The sequence below is a fragment of the Convolutriloba macropyga genome, chromosome 1, assembly GCF_964194025.1.
Source record: "Convolutriloba macropyga chromosome 1, txConMacr16.3, whole genome shotgun sequence".
Taxonomy (NCBI): Eukaryota; Metazoa; Xenacoelomorpha; order Acoela; family Convolutidae; genus Convolutriloba; species Convolutriloba macropyga.
In genome coordinates, this window is record NC_134468.1 from 58,630,898 (window position 1) to 58,655,099 (window position 24,202).

At 35.6% G+C, this 24,202-nt stretch overlaps 1 protein-coding gene across 1 annotated transcript; it reads left to right on the forward strand.

Annotated features, from left to right (window-relative positions):
- Nucleotides 1-1,134: 1,134 nt before the first annotated feature.
- Nucleotides 1,135-22,203, forward strand: LOC142340885 (splicing factor 1-like). The gene is made up of 11 exons (XM_075391657.1): nt 1,135-1,229; nt 1,294-1,479; nt 3,785-3,860; nt 4,352-4,504; nt 4,572-4,658; nt 4,728-4,890; nt 16,185-16,321; nt 16,601-16,723; nt 17,688-17,844; nt 21,323-21,578; nt 21,895-22,203. The coding sequence occupies exons 1-11, from the start codon at nt 1,190-1,192 to the stop codon at nt 22,101-22,103; spliced, it is 1,587 nt and encodes a 528-aa protein (XP_075247772.1). The 5' UTR covers nt 1,135-1,189; the 3' UTR covers nt 22,104-22,203.
- The last annotated feature ends 1,999 nt before the right edge of the window (nt 22,204-24,202 follow it).

Consider the following 24,202-nt stretch of genomic DNA (forward strand, 5'->3'; position numbering starts at 1 on the left):
CAAATCCGATGAAAATCTCTTATGCGAAATTAACAGTGTATTTGAAAATACTGATAGTTATATGAGACAATATATGCTAACTTTAAACCGTGATAAAACAGAAATTCTGAGGTTTTCAAAAAATGGGGAATGAAGAATTGAACAGTTGCATTATAATGCAATTTTCATAGAGCCCAAAACAAGCTGTCGTTTTTTAGGTATATTGATTGATAACAATCTAAATTTTGACATACAGCTTAGCAAAACGTGAAGAAAACTGACAAATGCGATTATGTCAATTCACTTAGTAAGACATATGCCATTTAAAGCAAGAATTGGTCTTTTTAAATCACTTTTTTGTCCCATCTCAATTTCAGTGCAATTTTTTTCCAATCGTTTTCGGTTATGTAATTTCAGTTAATAGACATAAACTGGGGAATAAAGGTTTGCCACCTGCGCAAGAAATTTGACAGTGCAAGAGATCTATTGTTGAAAGACAAAGTTTTACCAGCAGAGCTTTGTATTAAAAAAGTTTGTCTTCTTAAGTTTTTTGACCTCCTCTTACATATAAAGAGAGCAGCCGAGAAACCAAAAACTCCTCATTGAGGATTTTTGGAAAGGACGATTTGACCAAAAACTCTAGAACTGTCAAGTTTTTTTCAAAGAATAAGTTCCAATCCAAGATGGAGTGACAGGTCACTGATCTGAAATTTTTTTAGGAAGTGGAATAATTTACCATTTGAAATCCGAAAAGAAAAAACAAAACGTAAATTTAAGGAAAAACTAAGAAGCGTAATGGTCAAACTGCGTGAACGTGTTTCAATAGATAGACAAGTAAGATGTTTTAGGAATTTTTTCTACTAAATTATAAAGACCAAACTATTCATATATTTACGAGGCTATTTTGAAAGTGTAAATATTTAACCAAACGTTTTTGTTGTGGTTATAACTTTTAATTTACATTTTTGAAGATTAAAAAATGTATTTTGTTTGCGGGCCTTTCGCAAATACAAATGAAAATCTATATTTACGGTCTCTGTGCATTCCAGTTCCTGTCAAAATACTCCCACGTGTACTGAATCAGTCTGTTTTTCTAGTATATTAACAGTAATTAGGGTAGGGGTTTTACTCGCCGGTCCCACTAAGTGGGGGTATAATTGAAATTACCCTAAAAGTATTGAGGTTTATTACAGATCAGTGTGTTACACCAATGAACATGCATGGGGGAAATAAAAGGGCCGCAGAAGAGGGTGAGTTTTTTAGACGTACCTCCTTCCCTTTAATCTCTCACTAAAATGGTCGCCCTTATTATAGCTGCCTCGCGACTGCAAGAAATTCTGGCGAAAAAATCGGGTGATGGAGCGTCTCCTTCTGGTGGTCATGTGCCTCGTAAAAAGAAGTCTCGGTGGAGCAATGAGGATGATCTGAAAACAGTGATACCTGGATTATCTACCATCATGCCCACAGGCCTCAGTAAAACTCAGCAGGAGGCATATTTGGGTAAGCCTGCTATTAGAATTGCTTTGAGTATAATTAATTAAGTTAACGGAAATTGATATCAGGCATCTTGAATAGGAATCGCGTAGGTTCGTAATCGCGCATGGAATTTTGGCACAAGGAACAACTGGTGACTTAAAGGAAGTTGCGTGTTTTCAATCAAGTGAGTCAGGTAATCCGTGGTAATATCTCTGCTATCAGTTAAGAAGATTGAAAACTTATTTGAACATGCATTTCCCACGACAGGTAATGTCTCAGGATGATGAGTTCTTTGTGCAATTCACTTGGTATGGCTTCTAAGTTTATAATTATTAATAGCCGCCCTCATCTTCTCTGCCGGCTATTATAGCGTTCCTATTTTTTCACAATTCAAAGAATTTGAATTGTATTGATGCGCTGTCTTTTTACGACTCGAAGAGGAGTATTGGAGAAGTCTTTTTTTATCAATTTTATTGGAGTGATTTTTGAAGCGGGAAATGAAACGCTTGAAAAAATTTGGAGTGATTTTGGTGGTGAACAAAAGTGAAGAGCGGAGCGAAAAGAGAGTGCTTGTTGTTCATACCGCTGTTTTTGAGAGAGCGAAAAATTGATGTGTGAAAAAATTTTCTCTCAGCGAGCGATTTTTTTTTGTTCACGTGCGGCTTTTGAAAGCAGTTTTTTGCAACTTTTGACGGTTATGAGGTTTGATTATGATATTTTATTAGTTTTAGGCTTGTTCTAGTAGGAATTGAGGTTTCAAATAGTTAGTATGAGTTTAATGCTAATTTGGAGTTTTTGATCAGTTTTGCTGATTTTTAGACAAAATTTAATGATTTTTTGCCTGTTTTTTTGGTTTAATGCTCTAAGTGGGATTTGAATAGAAGCTTGTTACTTAAGGAATATTCAGATACCAATTGACTAAAGTTTTCTTGGTATAAATCATTTTTTTTTCTTAGGAAAATTGACAGAAAAATTGAGAAATTTAAAACAATTTTTCTTACTTTTGCGGTTTTTCTTTTTTTTAATCTTTGGCAAGTTTCTTAGGCTATTACGACTTGCCCCTTGTTTTTCGAGATTTTTTTTGCTCTAATTGCAACGGAACTTTACTCGGATTTGGGTTTTCCTGTACTATTAAAAAAACTCAGTTTTTGTAGTTTTTTTGTTCAATTTGTTTTGGAATGCCGTTTCTTTTCCTTAAATTTTTTACGGCATTCGTGGAGGTTCAGGGTTCACATAGTTGTTCTAGTTGTTTAGTCATAAGTATGGGCAATTTTCTCCTTCGAGTCGTTTCCGGAATTCTTCCGGCTATGTTTTTTTTAAAGATCTGTTCGCACATTTTCATGATTTTTGAAGTCAAATTGGAGTAGTGATTTTGGTCACGCCGAAACAGGAAGTGGAGCGGAAAAGCGAGTGGTTTTGCGGCGTAAATTTTTTTCGCTCTAAATTTAAAGCAGAGTGAGAAAACGGTGTTTGAACAAAAATTCGCTTTCTCGCTAGTGGTTTTTTGTTCACATGCGGCAATTTCACTTTGATTTTTACAGTTTTTCGATTTTTTGGATCAGTTTTTTAAATGGTTTTCCCAATCCATTCACTGTCCGTTTTTGGTCTAGTTTTCTGTTTAGTCAATGAAAATTCTTTGAATTGTACGTCAGGACTTGTCCTGCTATGTTTTTTTTACTTAGTCAAACTTTTTTTCGCTTTACCCATTTTGCCGCTTTTTCGACATTTTGCGTGAAATCTTTTTGACTTCTCTAGGGTAGTTTTTCTCTTCTGTCATTCTTGTCAAAGTTCTTTTAAACAGCAGCTGCTCAGCAAAGCAATTCAAAATGAAGAGAGTCAGTATAACAGAGTCAGTTTTAGTTACTATCTATAATGCTTATTGGTATTGATACTAGACCTTGTAGCCTCTCACTGAGAGACAGGAGTATGTTCAATTACGAAATGACATCAAAATAAATAGCACTTAAAAATGTTTTTATACAAAAATCAATTTTTGTTGATATTTTCTTTTCTTTCAATCACAATGGAGCTATGGGAATCAACGGCGGCTATTTTCCGGCAATCTGCCTGGTATGCTTACAGAAGAATCCTTGTCTTGGTACCTGAGTCCGCAAAAAATTAGCCAATTTTTTTTTACATTAGCAGGCTATTAGCTAACATCACGTGGCAGGTGTAAGTAATGGTTTGTTTCATGACTCATTTCTAAATTATTTTTTATTGAAATTGATCTATGTTCTTTTATGAGGGCTAAGATATTTCGAAATTAATGCTCGATCTTAAATTTGTTTGATATCTTAAATTTGTGCTATGTATAATGTGTTAATTTTAGTTCAACTACAAATTGAAGACGTTAGCCGAAAACTGAGATCAGGAGATCTCGGAATTCCTCCAAATCCCGCGGACAGGTCTGATTCCAGCTTTAACCATCTGTGCTCTTCTTTAGTGTTTGCCACAGCGCTCAACTGACATTGAGAAGTACTTCCTCACTAGGCATGGGATCTCACATGGAAGATCGTGGGCGAACAAAAGTCCATGATCACATTGGATACAGATGCAGTCAATACCTGCTGCACTCATTTTAAAACAGTTCTAACATCTGTTTTTCAGTGAACTTGATGGAAGAACCTTAATGTCTGTTTTGGTTTGAATTAACAATACATTTGTTTTTAGCCAAGATGCCCGTCCCTATGTATATTGCTGCCGGCAAACTTTTTGAAATATGTGATAATCTTTCTTAACCAGATTCAGTTTTAGGAGATGAGATATACACAATTTTTTTTAGCAGATCCGATTTCTGACAAACATAACATAGCAACAACGTTGGAGAGTTTCATTTTTAGGTTGATTCAAATGGTGGGGTTATTAGTTATCCCTATGGCAGCCAAAATGTGTTTAGGTCTCCTTCCCCGGAGCCGACTTATGACAATCAGGGCAAGAGGCTAAACACCCGTGAGTACAGAACAAGGAGGAAATTGGAGGATCAGCGACATGAACTCGTGGTCAAGATGAAGGGCCTCAACGAAGGATACGTACCTCCTTGTGACTACAAGTTTGTACTTCAGTCCTAATTGCTTGTTACAATTTGCAACGCATTGTTCTGTTATTTTCCTTTTCAGAGCTCCGCTTATCAAGTACAACGAAAGAGTGGTGATACCTACCGACAGACCAGATATCAATTTTGTGGGTCTGCTCATTGGACCTAGGTATGCTCATTTCTACTACAGAATTTAGGCAAATCTCTTGAGCGGGATATATAAGCTTTTTGTGTTCAGAGGAAACACGCTGAAAAAGTTGGAGCAAGACTCAGGAACTCGAATTATGATCAGGGGAAAGGGATCAGCGAAAGATGGAACTAAGCAGTTTGGAAGAAAAGAAATGTATCCTGGGGAAGACGAGCCTCTACATGCATACATTACCGGAGCTACCGAAGATAATGTATGTTGAGCAGTTAGCTGCAAATGGTTGCCTCATCCAAATTGAATGAGCGGAATTTGAGAAGTTTTTGAGTTAACTTTGGTCTCCAAAAATATCTGATCAAGTTCTTTATCTGTGGGATAGGATTTCTGCCTGGAGCTCGATTGTTTTTTCTATTAATTTTGAGGCGTTTCCAGCATTTGATGTTTCTGGTTTTTGCCTGTTTTGTGTAAGACATTTTGTTTAATAGCCTCGAAGTGATAGTCAAACTATAAATGGACTAATCTTGTGTTTTAGTAGCTGAAAACCAGGGTAATTTGAATCACATATTCGATCGTAATCGCCTATTCTGAAACACAGTTTATGTGATTCTATAAACTCGCGAAGCGATAGCTGAGGCTATTATTGGCCTTCTCTTGTTTTTTTATTTCGTTGTCAAGATTTTTGTTACGACCATATGACGTCACAATCATTTCAAATCTGCTTTTTGTTCATTCGTTCATGCAATTTCAACTGGAGTGCGTGCGTGACGTCATTTTTCACTCTTATTAGAGTTTTTTGTTTATTCGCGTGAAAAAGTTTTTTGATCACACGTGACTCACCTCACTCTCAAAAATGACTTTCTCACTCTAAAATAGACTTTTCTTCACTTCAATTCAAAGAGATAAGGCCAAGTGAGTGTGTGTCACTCTAATTGAAGGTTGTCTGAGAGCAATGAATAGAAGTAGCAATAGGATAAACAAATTCTTAATAAACAATATAACTTCTCAGCATTTAATAAAAAAGATTTGTTTTGGTCTGTTTCTTTTACTATCTTTTTGAGACTGCAGATCTACGAAGCTATTGCGACTATTTTCTGGCCATCTGTCAGCTATATTTGACTGAGTTCTTCATGATTTTAAAATAAGGGGTATGAACAGTCTATTTCGCGGCTATTGCAAGGCAATCTGCTTGCTATATTTGAATTGATTTTCAGACAAGGAGGCTTGTAATTTGCGTTCGCACATAATGAGGTCAATCACGTTTTTGACTTAATTTTCCGCCAAATATAGAGATAGAAAACTTTCAGAAAACCACTTATTCTTCCAAAATATTTGGTGTATCCATTTAAAAAATCGCTTTATGCTCAAACCACTGTTTCAATTATACAATAACACATTAGAGGACGATGATATTTGCCATTCATGAAAATAAGCGACAAGACAAACAACAAAACTGAATGGAAACAACAAGCATTACTCAATGTTCAACGACCAAAATTCGATGTCTATCTATTTTTATGTATATAAAAAGACTTAATAAGTCAAAATAGCATCAGATAAAAACTAAAGCAAGCAAATGACTGGCTCTTCACCAGACAAAACTGCTACCTATGGTACCTGTATTATTGAGAATAATAAGGAAGTAGACAGAAAACAAAAAGGGCAAACTTAGGAAATACGTTTACGCAATTTGAGAAACATTGTCATGAAAGCCATTAGCTATCAACTGAAATCATTCAATGGCCCTGTTTATACCTTCATACAAAACCATTGAGAGCTGTCATTATCCGGAGTGTCATTGACTACATAAAAAACATATAGGGGTAAAAATCAAAAAGTCAATCCAATTTTTCTATTAATCTACGTTGAAGCCTCCAAAACCACAATATATTTACTAAAAATATTGAATATAATCAGTTGCGCCTTCTTTCAACGATTTAATGTAATATTTGACTTGCTATTATTGTTATGATTGGACAGGACGGAAAGACAAAATAATAAAGCAGCAATAAAGCAGTACATTATAATTCACTTGAGAAAAGGTATGACCTCGCTTTGCTGACACTTCGCCAAAAGGTTGCCGAAATAAGAGTGAGTCTTAAAAAGCCTTTATTTTGCAGTTATTTTGAAACTAATAATCAAGTTTTTTAAAACCGTAAGACATAACAAACGTACTCTTTCAAATAAAAATGTGTAAATAGATTAACTTGTTACTGCTTAGGAAGCCAATTGGACATATGCCACTAGTTAAAAGACTACAAATTAACAACAAACACTAGTAGAACCCAAAAGTTCACAAACAATTTTATACAAGCGGTGTGATGAAACCAAAAAACCATATGCATTTCGCTGATATTATCTTTCATTTTTATTGGACTGCATTTGCTAGTAAATTGAGGTTTGATTTGAATTCATTCTGGTTTGTAACCAACATAAAAAGGAGAAAGTATTTTGTGAAAAAGACAGCGAGCCATTACGATCAAATAAATTTCATAACTAGACCAAATGTTGTCTTGCTCTTACTGCTTCTCCCTTAAAACAAAAGTTTCCCTAGTTTTACCGAAATAGCTATATTGACCAAAATGTCAACATATCCAAAATGATAGTTATATAACCGAAAAATCGTTCGGCTATATTATCAAATGAAGGCTTTAGATAGTTTCTATGATAGCTCCTTCGATACCTTCTTAGACATTTGAATAATTAGACCCAAATTTCTATTGCCGAAAAACTCTTATGCAATTTTTAGGAACAAATGAGTTTCTCAACTGCCGTGCAGCGATAACAAGGACATTTTTGGTCACATCGTTGAATTTTGCAAAGAAAAATGATCCGGACATTATATTGGTTATGTCCTATTTGAGATATCTTTTGCAAATATTTCATCCCAATTACAGGCAGCGGTGTTCACAATTAAATCACAAGTTTATAAAAACATCAAATGGTAGAAAAAATCAAGATTTGAATAAAAATTTACGAAAACTATTTGTCGGAGCCATAAAACCATAGCTTTACTCAGAAAACACTATTTTTTCATGGGACCATATTTAAAAGTGAACGGTGCTTTTATCAATTAAACTTTAATTGAGAACACTGCTGCCTGTAATTGGGATGACTATTTGCAAAAGATATATATGAACCAATATAATGTCTGAATCCTTTTTTTGCAAGATTCAACGATATGACCAAAACTGTCCTTGTTGTCGCTGCACGGCTGTTGAAAATCTCATTTGTTAATAAAAATGGCTTAATAGTTTTTTGGCAATGGAAAGTCTTAATGTATCAAAAATGAAATATGCATTTTTTAAAATAAATATCGCTTTAAATTAGCGGAAGACGGCAGAAATATTTTTTTATTATAGGAACTGGAGGTACAGTTCGGCCATATCTGAGTGAACGGAGGTTGTCTCAGCAGCTTTTTTTTCTGCAGTACCGGTCAAAGTGGGCCAAGTAGGCATATTTATTGCATTTTTTTCTGAATTTTCAATCATTTAGCTGAAAATTTGGCCGAATCAGTTGATTCAAACAATTTGCCAATGCCCTTTATCTTTAAATTTAAAACCAATGAGGCAGCCTTTACCATATAATTTTTTTTCAGCAAAAATTGATCAAAAGTTAAACAAAAATCACAAAAATGTGAACAAAACAACGGAAGGAATGCTAACGTTCACAGATTTTTAATCCTCCGTTAACTCCTGAGAAGTCTTAATTCAAAAAATAATCGTTATAATTTGAAATTCTACGCTTGATGGGCTCCATAATGATACCACTGACAACCCTGTACGGTGAATATATCGATCGGCAAAAATTACTCAGCAAAACCCAGCTGAGCATATTTCATCACCGACTAAAGTGGGTCGGAACAAAAAATAAAACGTTGAAAAGTGAAAGACCTCTTTTTATCTTTCAAATGATTTATTTTCATTTTATTTCAAACGTAGTCGGCAGAATCCCGGAAAATAGCATCGCATTGGACTGTTGAGACCCAAACTATGTTTAATTGCTCTCAAACGAAGTTCGTAGCAATTATTGTGAACTTGTTGGTCTTTTTTATGCAAATTTTTCGCTTGACGATTTTTAAGCTTTTCTTGAACATTCTTTGACTTCTCAATTGACTTTTTCACGCTTTCGTTCTTCATTTTTGAGTTTTCTCTATTGCTTTCACTCCGAAGTAAAGCTTGTTGCTGAAATAAAATTGATTGCAGCATAGAAACAAGAAGGGCCTGATAGCCGAGTGGGTAGTGCTTCTGGTGAGGGAGCTGGAGGTCCATGTTTCAAATCCCGGCGTGGTCAACTATTTTTGCACCCATAAAGAAAAATTTATCTAGGCTACTGCCCCTGAATTAAAATGCATCGCCTGTCGTTCGAGAGCGATTCTTCTGACATTAGTCGGTTTATGTTATTATATGGTGGCTTGATATGTATGTTCAGAATATTGTAGTGAAGTATACTATCATTTCAGCGTTGCTTATGTTTTGTCTTTGGTATAGTGGTCTTCCTTGCTGGGGTCCCAGTTGTCTATTTTGCAGTTGTGGTCAGGCACTCGGGCTTAATTTTTTTTTGAGATTTCTGAATGTGAGTAGTTTCAGAAGTCGGATAGTAGAACTAAATGAGAGATCTTTAAGAAGGTCTCCGAGAGCACTAAATTGTTTTGCAGTGCACTTAATGTTGGATAATTAGTTACACCAATCTCACCGTAAGGGATTTACAATGTTACTTTGCTTTTGTGATCCGATGAAATTGTACGAAATTTTGATGTTTGACCAAATGTTACTGTATTAAGTTTCGATTCTTCTCGAATCAAGTTTGAAGCAATTTTGAATGTTTATGCAAAATTGTTACTTGAATTTTTGACTGTATTGACTCGATAGTCTTGCTACCTTGATTTTTTGAGTTTTGCGTGATCTAACTTGCTCTCATTGATAATTTTAGGCAGCTGTACTCAGTTTGTGTTTGTTTACAACTAAAAGTTAAATGAAGAGCACCAAAATTAGTTGTTTTTTCACTTTAAATGTTTGAGAAATTTGTCTTGACTTAAAGGCAGTCACTGTAAATTTGGGTCTTTTGACTAGCATAATTTTTTAATGCTAAATATTTGATGTATATGTATGCAGACTTAAGATTAAAATTTTGCAGTGAATTTTTCGGAGCTCGAGTGTTGTTGAATTGGTATATTTCTAAACCCCCATGTCTAGCTTCACATGAAATTTATGATCGAATATTTAATAATCTGAATTGAGTGCTTAGTGTTTTGGGTCATATGCCCTCTGTAGCTCTCGCTAGTTTTCATCATGCATTTTTTTCTATTGGTACTGAACGCCATTTGATTTTCCTGTGGCATGAGATGGGGAGTGAGTTTTCCCTTGATAGGCAGTTAGCGTTAGCGAAGATCAGGATTTTTTGTCTTTTATACTGAGTGCTGATTGTAAATTTTTCTCCATCTGACAAGAGGATTGAGTTTGTTTTGCAAAGCAGTGACATCGTTACAACCCAAACATTATTTTCAATTAATATGGTCTCATGCGCGCACAACACAATGTAGCCAACAGATTGCTAGAAAATATCTGTGATTAATTCGTTGATCTGTAGCTTCAAATTCTTCAAAATACCATTGAATATCACGAGGGGGTGTGGGATATTAGGCGGAAACTCGATTAGGCGAAAGAAATTTTTTTAGCCATTATAGGCAAAATTTACGAACTAAAGATTTGCGGTAATTAGGCGAATAGCAATTAAAACACTTAAACGTGATACTTCAAAATCCACTCGATGCTCTAAAATTGTCAAGTATCCCTAACAGCCGCCTTTACATGCAAATGAGTTGTTAAACTTACATGTAAAATGAATCATTTCGATGTTTTAACATCACAAACTCTACTCAGTGTCATCACGGCCAATGATTTTTGATTTTAGTAAAAGTAACAGGGAAAGAGTTGTGAATGTTTAAACTACTTAATAATGGCTTTGATGTAACTAATATAGAACTACTGGCGAACTACTGGGAAAAAATGCACAAAGAGTTGGAGCTAAACTACTTGAAAATTATCAAGCTTGCGAAAATGCTCAAATTTTTCACTATCGTGAAAATGCTCGAAATTCAAAAATGCTTTGTTTATTTTTTATTGCTTTTCAAGCTATTTTTTACGAAGTTAATTGATATAGTCACTCAATTATATTCTAATGTCAAGTGGATATTGCAGTACCTCCTTTAATTGTTTTAATTTGTATTCGCTTAATCTCAACAAAATTTTAGCTCAGAATCTTCGCCTAATCGAAATTTCAGCTTTTGGTGTGATTCATAAACCTGATTTATCTAACAAATGAAATGTTTGCTAACTAAAATAGACTTTAATTGGAGTGAAATATTCTCAATTGACCTTAACTCCTATTGAAATAAGCAAGATATTGATAGTGAAGTTTCTATGATAGCTCCTTCGATACCTTCTTAGACATTTGAATAATTAGACCCAAATTTCTATTGCCGAAAAACTCTTATGCAATTTTTAGGAACAAATGAGTTTTTCAACTGCCGTGCAGCGATAACAAGGACATTTTTGGTCACATCGTTGAATTTTGCAAAGAAAAATGATCCGGACATTATATTGGTTATGTCATATTTGAGATATCTTTTGCAAATATTTCATCCCAATTACAGGCAGCGGTGTTCACAATTAAATCACAAGTTTACAAAAACATCAAATGGTAGAAAAAATCAAGATTTGAATAAAAATTTACAAACTATTTGTCGGAGCCATAAAACCATAGCTTTACTCAGAAAACACTATTTTTTCATGGGACCATATTTAAAAGTGAACGGTGCTTTTATCAATTAAACTTTAATTGAGAACACTGCTGCCTGTAATTGGGATGACTATTTGCAAAAGATATATATGAACCAATATAATGTCTGAATCCTTTTTTTTGCAAGATTCAACGATATGACCAAAACTGTCCTTGTTGTCGCTGCACGGCTGTTGAAAATCTCATTTGTTAATAAAAATGGCTTAATAGTTTTTTGGCAATGGAAAGTCTTAATGTATCAAAAATGAAATATGCATTTTGCATTTTTTAAAATAAATATCGCTTTAAATTAGCGGAAGACGGCAGAAATATTTTTTTATTATAGGAACTGGAGGTACAGTTCGGCCATATCTGAGTGAACGGAGGTTGTCTCAGCAGCTTTTTTTTCTGCACTACCGGTCAAAGTGGGCCATGTAGGCTTATTTATTGCAATTTTTTCTGAATTTTCAATCATTTAGCTGAAAATTTGGCCGAATCAGTTGATTCAAACAATTTGCCAATGCCCTTTATCTTTAAATTTAAAACCAATGAGGCAGCCTTTACCATATAATTTTTTTTCAGCAAAAATTGATCAAAAGTCAAACAAAAATCACAAAAATGTGAACAAAACAACGGAAGGTATGCTAACGTTCACAGATTTTTAAACCTTCGTTAACTCCTGAGAAGTCTTAATTCAAATAATAATCGTTATAATTTGAAATTCTACGCTTGATGGGCTCCATAATGATACCACTGACAACCCTGTACGGTGAATATATCGATCGGCAAAAATTACTGAGCAAAACCCAGCTGAGCATATTTCATCACCGACTAAAGTGGGTCGGAACAAAAAATAAAACGTTGAAAACTGAAAGACCTCTTTTTATCTTTCAAATGATTTATTTTCATTTTATTTCAAACGTAGTCGGCCGAATCCCGGAAAATAGCATCGCATTGGACTGTTGAGACCCAAACTATGTTTAATTGCTCTCAAACGAAGTTCGTAGCAATTATTGTGAACTTGTTGGTCTTTTTTATGCACATTTTTCGCTTGACGATTTTTAAGCTTTTCTTGAACATTCTTTGACTTCTCAAGCGACTTTTTCACGCTTTCGTTCTTCATTTTTGAGTTTTCTCTATTGCTCTCACTCCGAAGTAAAGCTTGTTGCTGAAATAAAATTGATTGCAGCATAGAAACAAGAAGGGCCTGATAGCCGAGTGGGTAGTGCTTCTGGTGAGGGAGCTGGAGGTCCATGTTTCAAATCCCGGCGTGGTCAACTATTTTTGCACCCATAAAGAAAAATTTATCTAGGCTACTGCCCCTGAATTAAAATGCATCGCCTGTCGTTCGCGAGCGATTCTTCTGACATTAGTCGGTTTATGTTATTATATGGTGGCTTGATATGTATGTTCAGAATATTGTAGTGAAGTATACTATCATTTCAGCGTTGCTTATGTTTTGTCTTTGGTATAGTGGTCTTCCTTGCTGGGGTCCCAGTTGTCTATTTTGCAGTTGTGGTCAGGCACTCGGGCTTAATTTTTTTTGAGATTTCTGAATGTGAGTAGTTTCAGAAGTCGGATAGTAGAACTAAATGAGAGATCTTTAAGAAGGTCTCCGAGAGCACTAAATTGTTTTGCAGTGCACTTAATGTTGGATAATTAGTTACACCAATCTCACCGTAAGGGATTTACAATGTTACTTTGCTTTTGTGATCCTATGAAATTGTACGAAATTTTGATGTTTGACCAAATGTTACTGTATTAAGTTTCGATTCTTCTCGAATCAAGTTTGAAGCAATTTTGAATGTTTATGCAAAATTGTTACTTGAATTTTTGACTGTATTGACTCGATAGTCTTGCTACCTTGATTTTTTGAGTTTTGCGTGATCTAACTTGCTCTCATTGATAATTTTAGGCAGCTGTACTCAGTTTGTGTTTGTTTACAACTAAAAGTTAAATGAAGAGCACCAAAATTAGTTGTTTTTTCACTTTAAATGTTTGAGAAAATTGTCTTGACTTGAAGGCAGTCACTGTAAATTTGGGTCTTTTGACTAGCATAATTTTTTAATGCTAAATATTTGATGTATGTGTATGCAGACTTAAGATTAAAATTTTGCAGTGAATTTTTTGGAGCTCGATTGTTGTTGAATTGGTATATTTCTAAACCCCCATGTCTAGCTTCACATGAAATTTATGATCGAATATTTAATAATCTGAATTGAGTGCTTAGTGTTTTGGGTCATATGCCCTCTGTAGCTCTCGCTAGTTTTCATCATGCATTTTTTTCTATTGGTACTGAACGCCATTTGATTTTCCTGTGGCATGAGATGGGGAGTGAGTTTTCCCTTGATAGGCAGTTAGCGTTAGCGAAGATCAGGATTTTTTGTCTTTTATACTGAGTGCTGATTGTAAATTTTTCTCCATCTGACAAGAGGATTGGAGTTTGTTTTGCAAAGCAGTGACATCGTTACAACCCAAACATTATTTTCAATTAATATGGTCTCATGCGCGCACAACACAATGTAGCCAACAGATTGCTAGAAAATATCTGTGATTAATTCGTTGATCTGTAGCTTCAAATTCTTCAAAATACCATTGAATATCACGAGGGGGTGTGGGATATTAGGCGGAAACTCGATTAGGCGAAAGAAATTTTTTTAGCCATTATAGGCAAAATTTACGAACTAAAGATTTGCGGTAATTAGGCGAATAGCAATTAAAACACTTAAACGTGATACTTCAAAATCCACTCGATGCTCTAAAGTTGTCAAGTATCCCTAACAGCCGCCTTTACATGCAAATGAGTTGTTAAACTTACATGTAAAATGAATCATTTCGATGTTTTAACATCACAAACTCTACTCAGTGTCATCACGGCCAATGATTTTTGATTTTAGTAAAAGTAACAGGGAAAGAGTTGTGAATGTTTAAGTTACTTAATAATGGCTTTGATGTAACTAATATAGAACTACTGGCGAACTACTGGGAAAAAATGCACAAAGAGTTGGAGCTAAACTTCTTGAAAATTATCAAGCTCGCGAAAATGCTCAAATTTTTCACTATCGTGAAAATGCTCGAAATTCAAAAATGCTTTGTTTATTTTTATTGCTTTTCAAGCTATTTTTTACGAAGTTAATTGATATAGTCACTCAATTATATTCTAATGTCAAGTGGATATTGCAGTACCTCCTTTAATTGTTTTAATTTGTATTCGCTTAATCTCAACAAAATTTTAGCTCAGAATCTTCGCCTAATCGAAATTTCAGCTTTTGGTGTGATTCATAAACCTGATTTATCTAACAAATGAAATGTTTGCTAACTAAAATAGACTTTAATTGGAGTGAAATATTCTCAATTGACCTTAACTCCTATTGAAGTAAGCAAGATATTGATAGTGAAGTGAGTTATTTGTCAACATAGAATTATTAACGCAAATGAAAAAATAAATTAATCCAATAAGACTAAAAAGGAAGTAACGCTCGCAACTCAGTTGAAAAGTTAAACGAATGAACAAAAATTGCGATGTTGAAATGCATGAAAACAAGAATGTACCATAAATTTAAAAAATGCCACGCCCTTTGATAGTAATTTGGAAAGCAAAATCAACAGAAACTTGTCAACGAACGTTTTCACGTTAAGCGTTATTGAAAGCGTAAACAAACATAGTTGAAAGCCAATCAGGAACAACGCAAAAAGACAGCATTAATTGGAAAACTCATGAATCAAAATTTTGATGGTTGATATCAGCGTTCTTAAAATCACACGCGACATGCACAGCACTTCAAGTCAAATTATGAATCTTTAGAAGCCGCATAGACTTCAGGAGGAACAAGTGAAAACCTAAGTCAAATTTTACCAGATGAACAACGAAACCGACGAAAACATTCTAACTGCTATAAAAGCAGAGTGGAAAGACTTCAAGTCATAACGTACTCAATTAATCGCGCCCTTCCCGGCTTCGTTGTGACTAAAATTACTTCAATCGACATAAAAATTTTATAATTATGCAAGCAACAATGTAAATTCTTTGATCAGTAAAACTAAGATAAGGGCGATCATAACTGTACTTACTTAGCCTTTCGTTTTAATTAACCAGCTTTGCATACTAGTGCACCATCACATGCAGACACACGCGAGCTCACACGTTGAAGCAGAAAATCCAGAACAAAATTTTTTCGCACGCATAAATACACCAAAACACTCACCCCAAGGCAAACGATTACCCCCCCCCCCCAACACACACTCATACATCAGAAAATGTGAACAACAACACGTTTATGTGAACACTGAAATGTAACAATATTTATCATGTGAACACTGAAAAATATAACTCGCCAATGGATTCATTTTTTGAAGAGCTTTTCATTGATGCCACTTTTCTGTATGCAAAGGATATCGTTCAGCCGGGAAATTTGGTCACACAAAATTTGGGGTTGAAACAATAAAAAGATGGCTTGTGAATTTGATTCAATTTGCGTCAATATGTTGGGGGCTTAGATGTTCAATTGATTTTCACTGATAATCTGCTTCTGGAGCCGTTCTTTCTTTAGGTATTGAATCATAGGTTCATTCTCTATGCACTCACATTCGTGGGTATATATTTTATGGAGCCCACTGCTAATGCTATTTTGGTTCATAATAACGTGGTATGTAACACATGAAATTAGAGATCACAGCAGGTTTTGGGAATAAATTATGGATATTGGGTTTATATGACTGTCATTGGACATGCTGCTTGCAGGAGAATAACTGTGAATCAAAATAGTATTTTAGTGCAAAAGAGCTGCGGAAGCGATCACGAAGATTATAGAAGAGGGTCTGACGCAGCCAGATTCTGAGAACCAACTGAGAAGAGATCAACTGATGGAGTTGGCACAGCTCAATGGCACCATCAGAGACATGGGACTGAGGTAATCAGATGTGTTTGTTATGTGAACTTCTTCTCTGGCACTTTTCTTTCTTTCTATTTTCAATTTCTGTTCAATTGGAACCATTTTTAATAACCTTGTGGTGACTTGAATCATGAATTGAACTATAAACTGCAGAGTTTAGTTTGTGGCCCTCTACTGGTTCTGTTGGTCATAGAAGTTGGTTAAAGAAGTAAAATGCCATAGACACAAGGAAAACACGTTTATTTTCGCAGTATTCATTACGATGTGGAAGGTATTCGAAACATGTTTGTGTTGCAGATGTGCGAATTGTGGTTCGTATGAGCATCGGACGTGGAACTGTCACGAGAGGCAGAATGTCACTCATAATATCTTCTGCCAGAGATGTGGGGCTGCGGGTCACGTCGCACGAGACTGCAAAGCGTAAGTAAACCAGTCCAGCTGTTAGTGACCTCTTCTTGGTTTTTACGACTCGAAGAAAAGTTTCTTTTTTTAAAAAAAAAATTAAATTGGAGCGAATCTTGAATCGGGAAATTGAGCTCGTGAAAAAATTAGAGGGGTTTGAGTGTTGAACAAAATCAGGGTGAAGCGAAAAGTGGGTGTTTTTGCTGTTCAAACTGCTGTTGTCCAGAACGCGAGAAATTGAGGTTTAAAAGTCTGTTAGCGAGCGAAATTTGCGTTAACGGGGGTCTTTTTCCAGCAGCTTTAGCTTTTGTTTTAGCTTTTCCAGTTTATAGGTTTGAATGGGTCAGTTTATAGTAACAGTTTAAGGATTTTTCTCAATGTATTGGAAGTTTTTGGTAATTAACATGGGTTTTAAGCTAATTTTGAGGTTTTGCGGATTTTAAGCCTTTTTTGCATTTTTCGGCATTCGTTTTGTCTTGTTCTATTGCGAAATTGTAACTATTCTTTCTTTGTAAATTTCTTGCAGTTTTTCAGTTTTTATTCAAAAGTAAATAGGTACGTGAGCTTATTACATCTGTCCTATTGTTGCCTGAGCATTTAAATGGTCGAGAATTTGTCGAACTTGTATCGTCTGCTAAGCGGCAGGGAGATCTTGAATGTTTTCTTATGTTGTACAGTTTCAGCATGCAATTTTTTGGCAGCAGTTGGTTATTGCCAAAAACTATTTTTAAAAGAAATCAGTCAAGTTTTCTAGCACGCTTATTTCCTTTGCGATTCTCTGTAAAATTTGATATGATTTATTGGGCCTTCTATAGTGGTGAATTTAAATTTAATATTCTTGCAGAACTGATGCACACAGCATTTTCAAAATACATTTTTTGGAAAAATGATATCAGCTTGGCACTTGTGATTTCGGAAAGGAGCAGTAGAAGAAATATTCCTACTTTTGAGTGATGTTGATTTGAAAAGCAGTTGTTCTTAGAGATCTATCTGCGAGCTCGGCTGGGGGAGAAGTGGGTGGTGCACCTGTTGTAAAAGACAGGGTTAAGATGGACAACGAATACCTGTCTCTCATGGAGGAGTTGGGGGAGTCGACTCCTAAGCCCACAGGAGCAGACATCAGTACCAGTCACATCAAGGTTTGCACGTTTTCATAGGGTATTTTTCAGAATGAATTTATGCTTGATCAACAGGTTTAGGATAAAGATAAATTCAAATATAATTGAGTTTCATTCTCTTTATTAATAGCCGCACAGCGATAGCTGAGGCTATTATTGGCCTTCTCTTGGTTTTTTACAATTCAAAGAATTTGAATTGTATTGGTGCGCTGTGTTTTTTTTTTTTAAGATGTGTTCACACATTTTTCAATGACTTTGATCGTTCAAAACGGGATAAACAGGTAAAGCCCAGCGGGCATTAAGTTTCATTAGAGGCCCAAAGTGGGCTTTAATTGTCCTTCAAGTGCTAATAGTGGTACAGCTGCTGGGATGGCCTTAATTTAAGGTTAAAAGGTCATTTTTAGGAGCTTTTGGGCTCAAAGTGGTGCAATTTTTCATGTTTTTGTGAATTTTTTGACTATTTTTTGTTTGATTAGTCTTAGGTTGAAGTTTTTAAAAGTTGATTAAGGTCGTTTGCGACAAAAAATTGCTTGTTTTGACCATTTTATAAGCTATAAGTTTTGGTACTACAAACACAAACTCGCGAAAGGATACTAATTTTTGCAATTTTTTTCAGGTTTTTTGAAAATTTTTGTCATTTTTGAGTTTTTTTAGCCCTAGGTGCCAAGAAACCTCCTCTAGAGTTTGATAAAGGGTTTGATGCTAGATTACTGCATAGTTTCTAGTGGTAATCGAATTGTTTTCAACTTTTGCCATCATGAATTTTAGCATTTTTTGACAAAGCTTGCAATTTTTTCATATTTTTTTGACATTTATTGTCATTATTCAAGTTGTTTGGGTCCCAGGGGTCAGAAAACCTCATTAACGGTTGGATGATAAGTTAATGAAAAGTTTTGAGTTGCCATGGAATAGGTTTCAATTTTTGAATATCACAAATTTTAGCAATTTTTTACAAAATTCGCATTTTTTTTAGGTTTTTGAAAGTTTTCGTCAATTTTTCAGTTTTTCCAGCTTCAAGGACCAGGCAATCTCCTTTGAGGTTTGTTAATAGGGCACTTCATAGCTTCTAGTAACAATGGAATGGTGTTTAACATTTTAGTGTCTCGAATTTTAGCATTTTTTTTGATAAAATCTTCAATTTTTTTAAGGTTTCTTAAAGTTTTTGTCAGTTTTTGATTTTCGTCCATTCTCAAGTGCAAAAAAAAACCTATTCCACGTTCTGATAAAAAGTTACTGCATGGTTTTTAGTTTCAATGGATTTGTTTTCAACAATTTAACCTTTCGAATTTTGGAAGTTTTTTGATAAAATTTGCAATTTTTTTCAAGTTTTTTCAAAACATTTGTATTCTTATTACTTTTTCTTGTCTCAGTAGACAGGTATACTCTTCCAGTGTTTGATAGTATGTTATTAAATAATCATTAAATGCTAGGGGGCAATTGAATGGCTTTCAGCATTTTAATAGAACGAATTTCTATTTTTTGAAGTTTGAAATTTTTTCTAAAAGTTATTGCCTATCGATCTATGAGCCAATCAGTTTTTTAAAGCTTGGAATTGGGTTACTGGATAGCCTCTAGAGACATAGAAATGATTCTGAAGATATTTATATCACAATTTTCAGCAACATTTTCTGATTATTTGCAATTGATTTCTTTTCTTAAATTTTTTGGTCATTTTCGAGTTAATCATCGATCTTCAAGGGCCAATAAATATTTTTCAGGTCTTGCAGATATAATACTGGACCGGTTTCAGAAACAAAAATTGATTTTGAACATATTTTTGAAATACGTATTTTTAAAGGGAAAAAATTTTGCCTTAGGTTTGAAAGCTTCGAGTTTCAGCAATGAGTATATTTTGTTTAGTTTTGATTCTTTTAATTTATCAATTTTTTGAGATGATTTTGTTTGTGTACTGGCTGGAAATGTTCAATTGATCTGCTGCTCAGGTAGAGTACGTCTGAGTTTTTCATTCAATTCTTTGAATTGTAATTCAGGACTTGTCCTGCTATGTTTTTTATTTCGTCGTCATGATTTTTGTTACGACCATATGACGTCACAGCCACTTTTTGTTCATTCGTTCATGCAATTTCAACCGAATTGCATGTGTGACGTCATTTTTTGTTCATGCGCGTGATTAAATTTTTGGTCACACTTGACTTACCTCACTCTCAAAAATGACTTCCTCAATTTGAACTTAACTTTTATTTACTTTAATTCAAAGAGATAAGGTCAAATGGGTGTGTGTCACTCTAAATGAAGGTTATTTGAGATCAGCTAATAGAGGCAGCCAGAACTTATACAGATTTTTAATCAAAATATAACAGATCAGCTTTCAATGAAAAGACAAATTTTTTTTTGGTCTGTCTTTTTTACTGTTTTTAGACTGCCGATCTACGAATCTACTGCGGCTATTTTCTGGCAATCTGCCAGCTATTTAATAGCCGCACAACGATAGCTGAGGCTATTTTTGGCCTTCTCTTGGTTTTTTTTTTATTTCGTCGTCATGATTTTTGTTACGACCATATGACGTCACAGCCACTTTTTGTTCATTCGTTCATGCAATTTCAACTGAATTGCATGTGTGACGTCATTTTTCGCTCTTAGTGGAGCGAGATTTTTTGTTCATGCGCGTGATTAAATTTTTGGTCACACTTGACTTACCTCACTCTCAAAAATGACTTCCTCAATTTGAAATTGACTTTTATTTACTTTAATTCAAAGAGATAAGGTCAAATGGGTGTGTGTCACTCTAAATGAAGGTTATTTGAGATCAGCTAATAGAGGCAGCCAGAACTTATACAGATTTTTAATCAAAATATAACAGATCAGCCTTCAATGAAAAGACAAATTTTTTTTGGTCTGTCTTTTTTACTGTTTTTAGACTGCCGATCTACGAATCTACTGCGGCTATTTTCTGGCAATCTGCCAGCTATGTTCATTACATCCACTTCGTCGACTTGTTAATTACTTTTTTAATTGATCTCAAAGGAAGTTTGTAGCAAATATCAATTGTTCTCAAATGGAGTTGTACTTCTAAACGGGATAAACAGGTAGCGCCGGGAGGGCATTAAGTGGCTGAACTTATGCGATTTTTCGCTTGACCGAATTTTCGTCTGATTCTTTTGACTTCTCGTCCTGAAAACGGGATAAAAGGGTACGTCCGGGGGGTAAGCTCTTAGGGTCTTACGGCTTACTAGTGTCTAAGTATGTGATTCACCGAAACTTTCGGAGCCATAAATTCATGGTATAAAGGACAGTTCTTAGAGTTTGACCAATCCCCACCTCACTTCACCCCACTCCCCCTGCACCACATTGCACCCGTAACTCAGCACCCTCCACCCCCTCCCATGCTCACCAACGCTCCTTCAATTAAGCTCTAGACCTATCCTCCCGAAAGTGCAGATACTGACGAAGACAACCGCTTGCCAGTTGATTGAGAGCAATTCGCCCGACGTTAGTCGGTTATGTTTGATATTTTGTTGGTACAGCCATTTTTTAACAGGAGAATCCCCCAGCACCTCCTAGTGGTGGTGGTCCTCGACCCGGATTCCGACCTGGACTACCCCCACACCCTAGTGCCTGGGGAATGCCACCTCCAATGCCTGGAGGAATGGGACCGCCTCCACCTCCTCCTGCTGGCGGATTTCGAGGACCTCCGCCCCCGGGTGCCTGGGGACCCCCTCCTCCGCCACCAGGACCCTATGGTCACCCTCCAGGACCCCCACCCCCTGGATATATGCCACCGCCTCCACCACCAGGTGATCTCTAATTTCAGCCTGCCCTCATTTGTGTTGATGAAACAGAACTTACACTTAAACAGTTTGTGAAATTCGCACTCAACTCTAGAAATGCTGGATTTTTATCTCTATTTCATCTAGCTGCAACGGGTTTTTTTTCCATTTCTGATCCGTGAAATCAGAGAGAGTACTGGTCATAGCAGGTTTTCAGAGCAGCTTTGCAGAATGGTAACATAGCTAAAAGAGTTCTCAATGATTCTGTATACATGGTTTACGTTATCATATTGAACAAGTTACAAGTTAGCATCATGAGTATGATTTTCATTTGATAATTTAGGTGCTGGAGGCTACGGATATCCCCCACCTCCATATGGGGGCCCTCCCCCTCCTGGCGGTATGCCTCCTCCAAATGGAATGCCTCCCAGAGGCCCATGGGGACCACCCCCGCCAATGAACAACTCGATGGCACCACCCCCTCCCCCTCCGGGAGCAGGATCTCATGCCCCCAACGCGTATGGCGCTCCTCCCCCTCCACCGCCACGATAACAGTCTCAGGAAAAAAACAAGTTAAATGGAATTTGATAGATATTAAACGCTGATCCTTTTTGTATGTGTTACTTAATTGAATTTAAGCTTATGGGAACTGCGTTTTACTACTGTAGGCTGCCGTTTGTTGCAGAGAAAACGAATTCTTTTTAATAGCCGCGAAGCGATAGCGGCTATTATTGGGGACATCGTGGTTTTTACAATTCAAAGAATTTGAATTGTATTGGGGCGCTGTCTTTTTTTTTAAGATCTGTTCACACATTTTCATGATTTTTGAAGTCAAATTGGAGTGGTGATTTTGGTCACGTCGAAACAGGAAATGGAGCGAAAAAGCGAGTGATTTTGCGGCGTCAATTTTTTTCGCTCTAATTTTAAAGTAGAGTGAGAAAACGTTGTTTGATCAAAAATTCGGTTTCTCGGTAGTGGTTTTTTGTTCACATGCGGCAATTTCACTCTGATTTTTACTGTTTTTTCGATTTTTTGGATCGGCTTTTTTCTAAATGGTTTTCCCAATCCATTGACAGCTCATTCTAGGCCTATTTTTTTTAAATTGAATTAAATTTTAATTTCTCGCTAGTGGTTTTTTTCGTTCACATGCGGCATTTTGACATTGATTTTCTGTTTTTTTCTTATTTTTATGATCTGATTTTTTAAAAATGGTTGTCTCAATTCACTCATAGTCCATTCTAAGTCTAGTCTTTCTGTTTAGTCAATGAAAATTCTTTGAATTGTACGTCAGGACTTGTCCTGCTGTTTTTTTAATTCGTCGTCTCCATCGATGATTTTTACGACCTGACTTCTTGGAATTGACTTCTTGGAATTGACTCCAGTGATTTCTATTGCTTTGCAGTTAAAATTTGTGTGTCTCACGTCATTTCTGCTTTTAGGTCAATTGCGTGACTTACCTCACTCACAAAAATGACTTCTGAACTCACATATGGAACTTTAAATTTGATGAACATAAAATAGTGTGCATCTAAGTAGTGCCAAACTTATATGCCCTAGTTCTTGAGTTTTAGTCTTGGGCTTTTGATTTCGAATATCAAATTTAAAAAAGCTCTCTTATCGCTTTTTCCCTATAGACTGTATATGTCAAAAAATTGACAGTCCGAATCTAACCCAAAAAGTAGTCTATTAAAGGACTGGTGGTCGATCTGCCTATCTTATTAATAGCCGCCCTCATCTTCTCAGCCGGGTATTATAGCGCTCCTATTTTTTTTACTTCGTCGAATAAAAAAATGTTTCGCTTTACCTCATTTTGCCGCTTTTTCAACATTTTGCGTGATATCTTTTTGAGTTCTCTAGGCTAGTTTCTCTCTTCTCTCATTCTGCTAAAAGTGATTTTGAACATCAGTTGCTCAGCAAAGCAATTCAAAATGAACAGAGTCAGTATAAAAAATTGAAGTCAGAAGTAGAAACGGGATAAACCCATAAAGCCCAATTTTAGATGCCCGCTATTTGAACGTCGTTCCTATAAGTCTTAGTTACCATCTCTAATGCTTATTGGCAATGATAGTAGCCCGTGTAGCCTCTCTCTAAGAAACAGAAGTATGTTCAACTACGAAATGCCATCAAAATAAATCGGACTTAAAAATGTTTTTGTACAAAAATCTTTTTTTTTTCAATATCTTCTATTCTTTCAATCCCAATCATGCTTATTGGAATCAACGGCGGCTATTTTCCGGCAATCTGCCGGGTATGTTTCCTTTAGTTGTTTCAATTTTGTTGGTGTTTTAGTGAAGGTAGCCTGTTGGGCAACGTGGAAACATTGATAACTGTTCAGATTGAGTTTGCATTTTTTTGAATCGAATTGCGAAGGCTAGTTAAGCTTATATGCTTGTTTGGGGAAGATGCTTTCAAATAGTGATTCGAATTAGATAACTATTTGTTCCTTATTGGTGTCAAACGTGGTAGCGGAGCCAAATAAATTCTCGAATTCAAAAATGTTGCAATTTTTCCCTTTTGTCTTAGATGTAAAAGGGAGCAAAAAAAACCAATTCTCGAGATCGCAAATGGAATTTGAGAACTTCTATCAGAAAATCTAAACAATGGAGAAGGTGTCATCATTGGCTGAACGAGCTGAGTTTTCTTTCAACTTG

Excerpts from the sequence above, each read along its gene's own strand:
- LOC142340885 (XM_075391657.1), top strand. The coding sequence starts at position 1,190 with ATGAACATGCATGGGGGAAATAAAAGGGCCGCAGAAGAGG. Across the intron at positions 4,505-4,571 it reads GTACCTCCTTGTGACTACAA|AGCTCCGCTTATCAAGTACA; the intron begins GTTTGTACTTCA and ends TTTCCTTTTCAG. Across the intron at positions 4,891-16,184 it reads CCGGAGCTACCGAAGATAAT|TGCAAAAGAGCTGCGGAAGC; the intron begins GTATGTTGAGCA and ends ATAGTATTTTAG.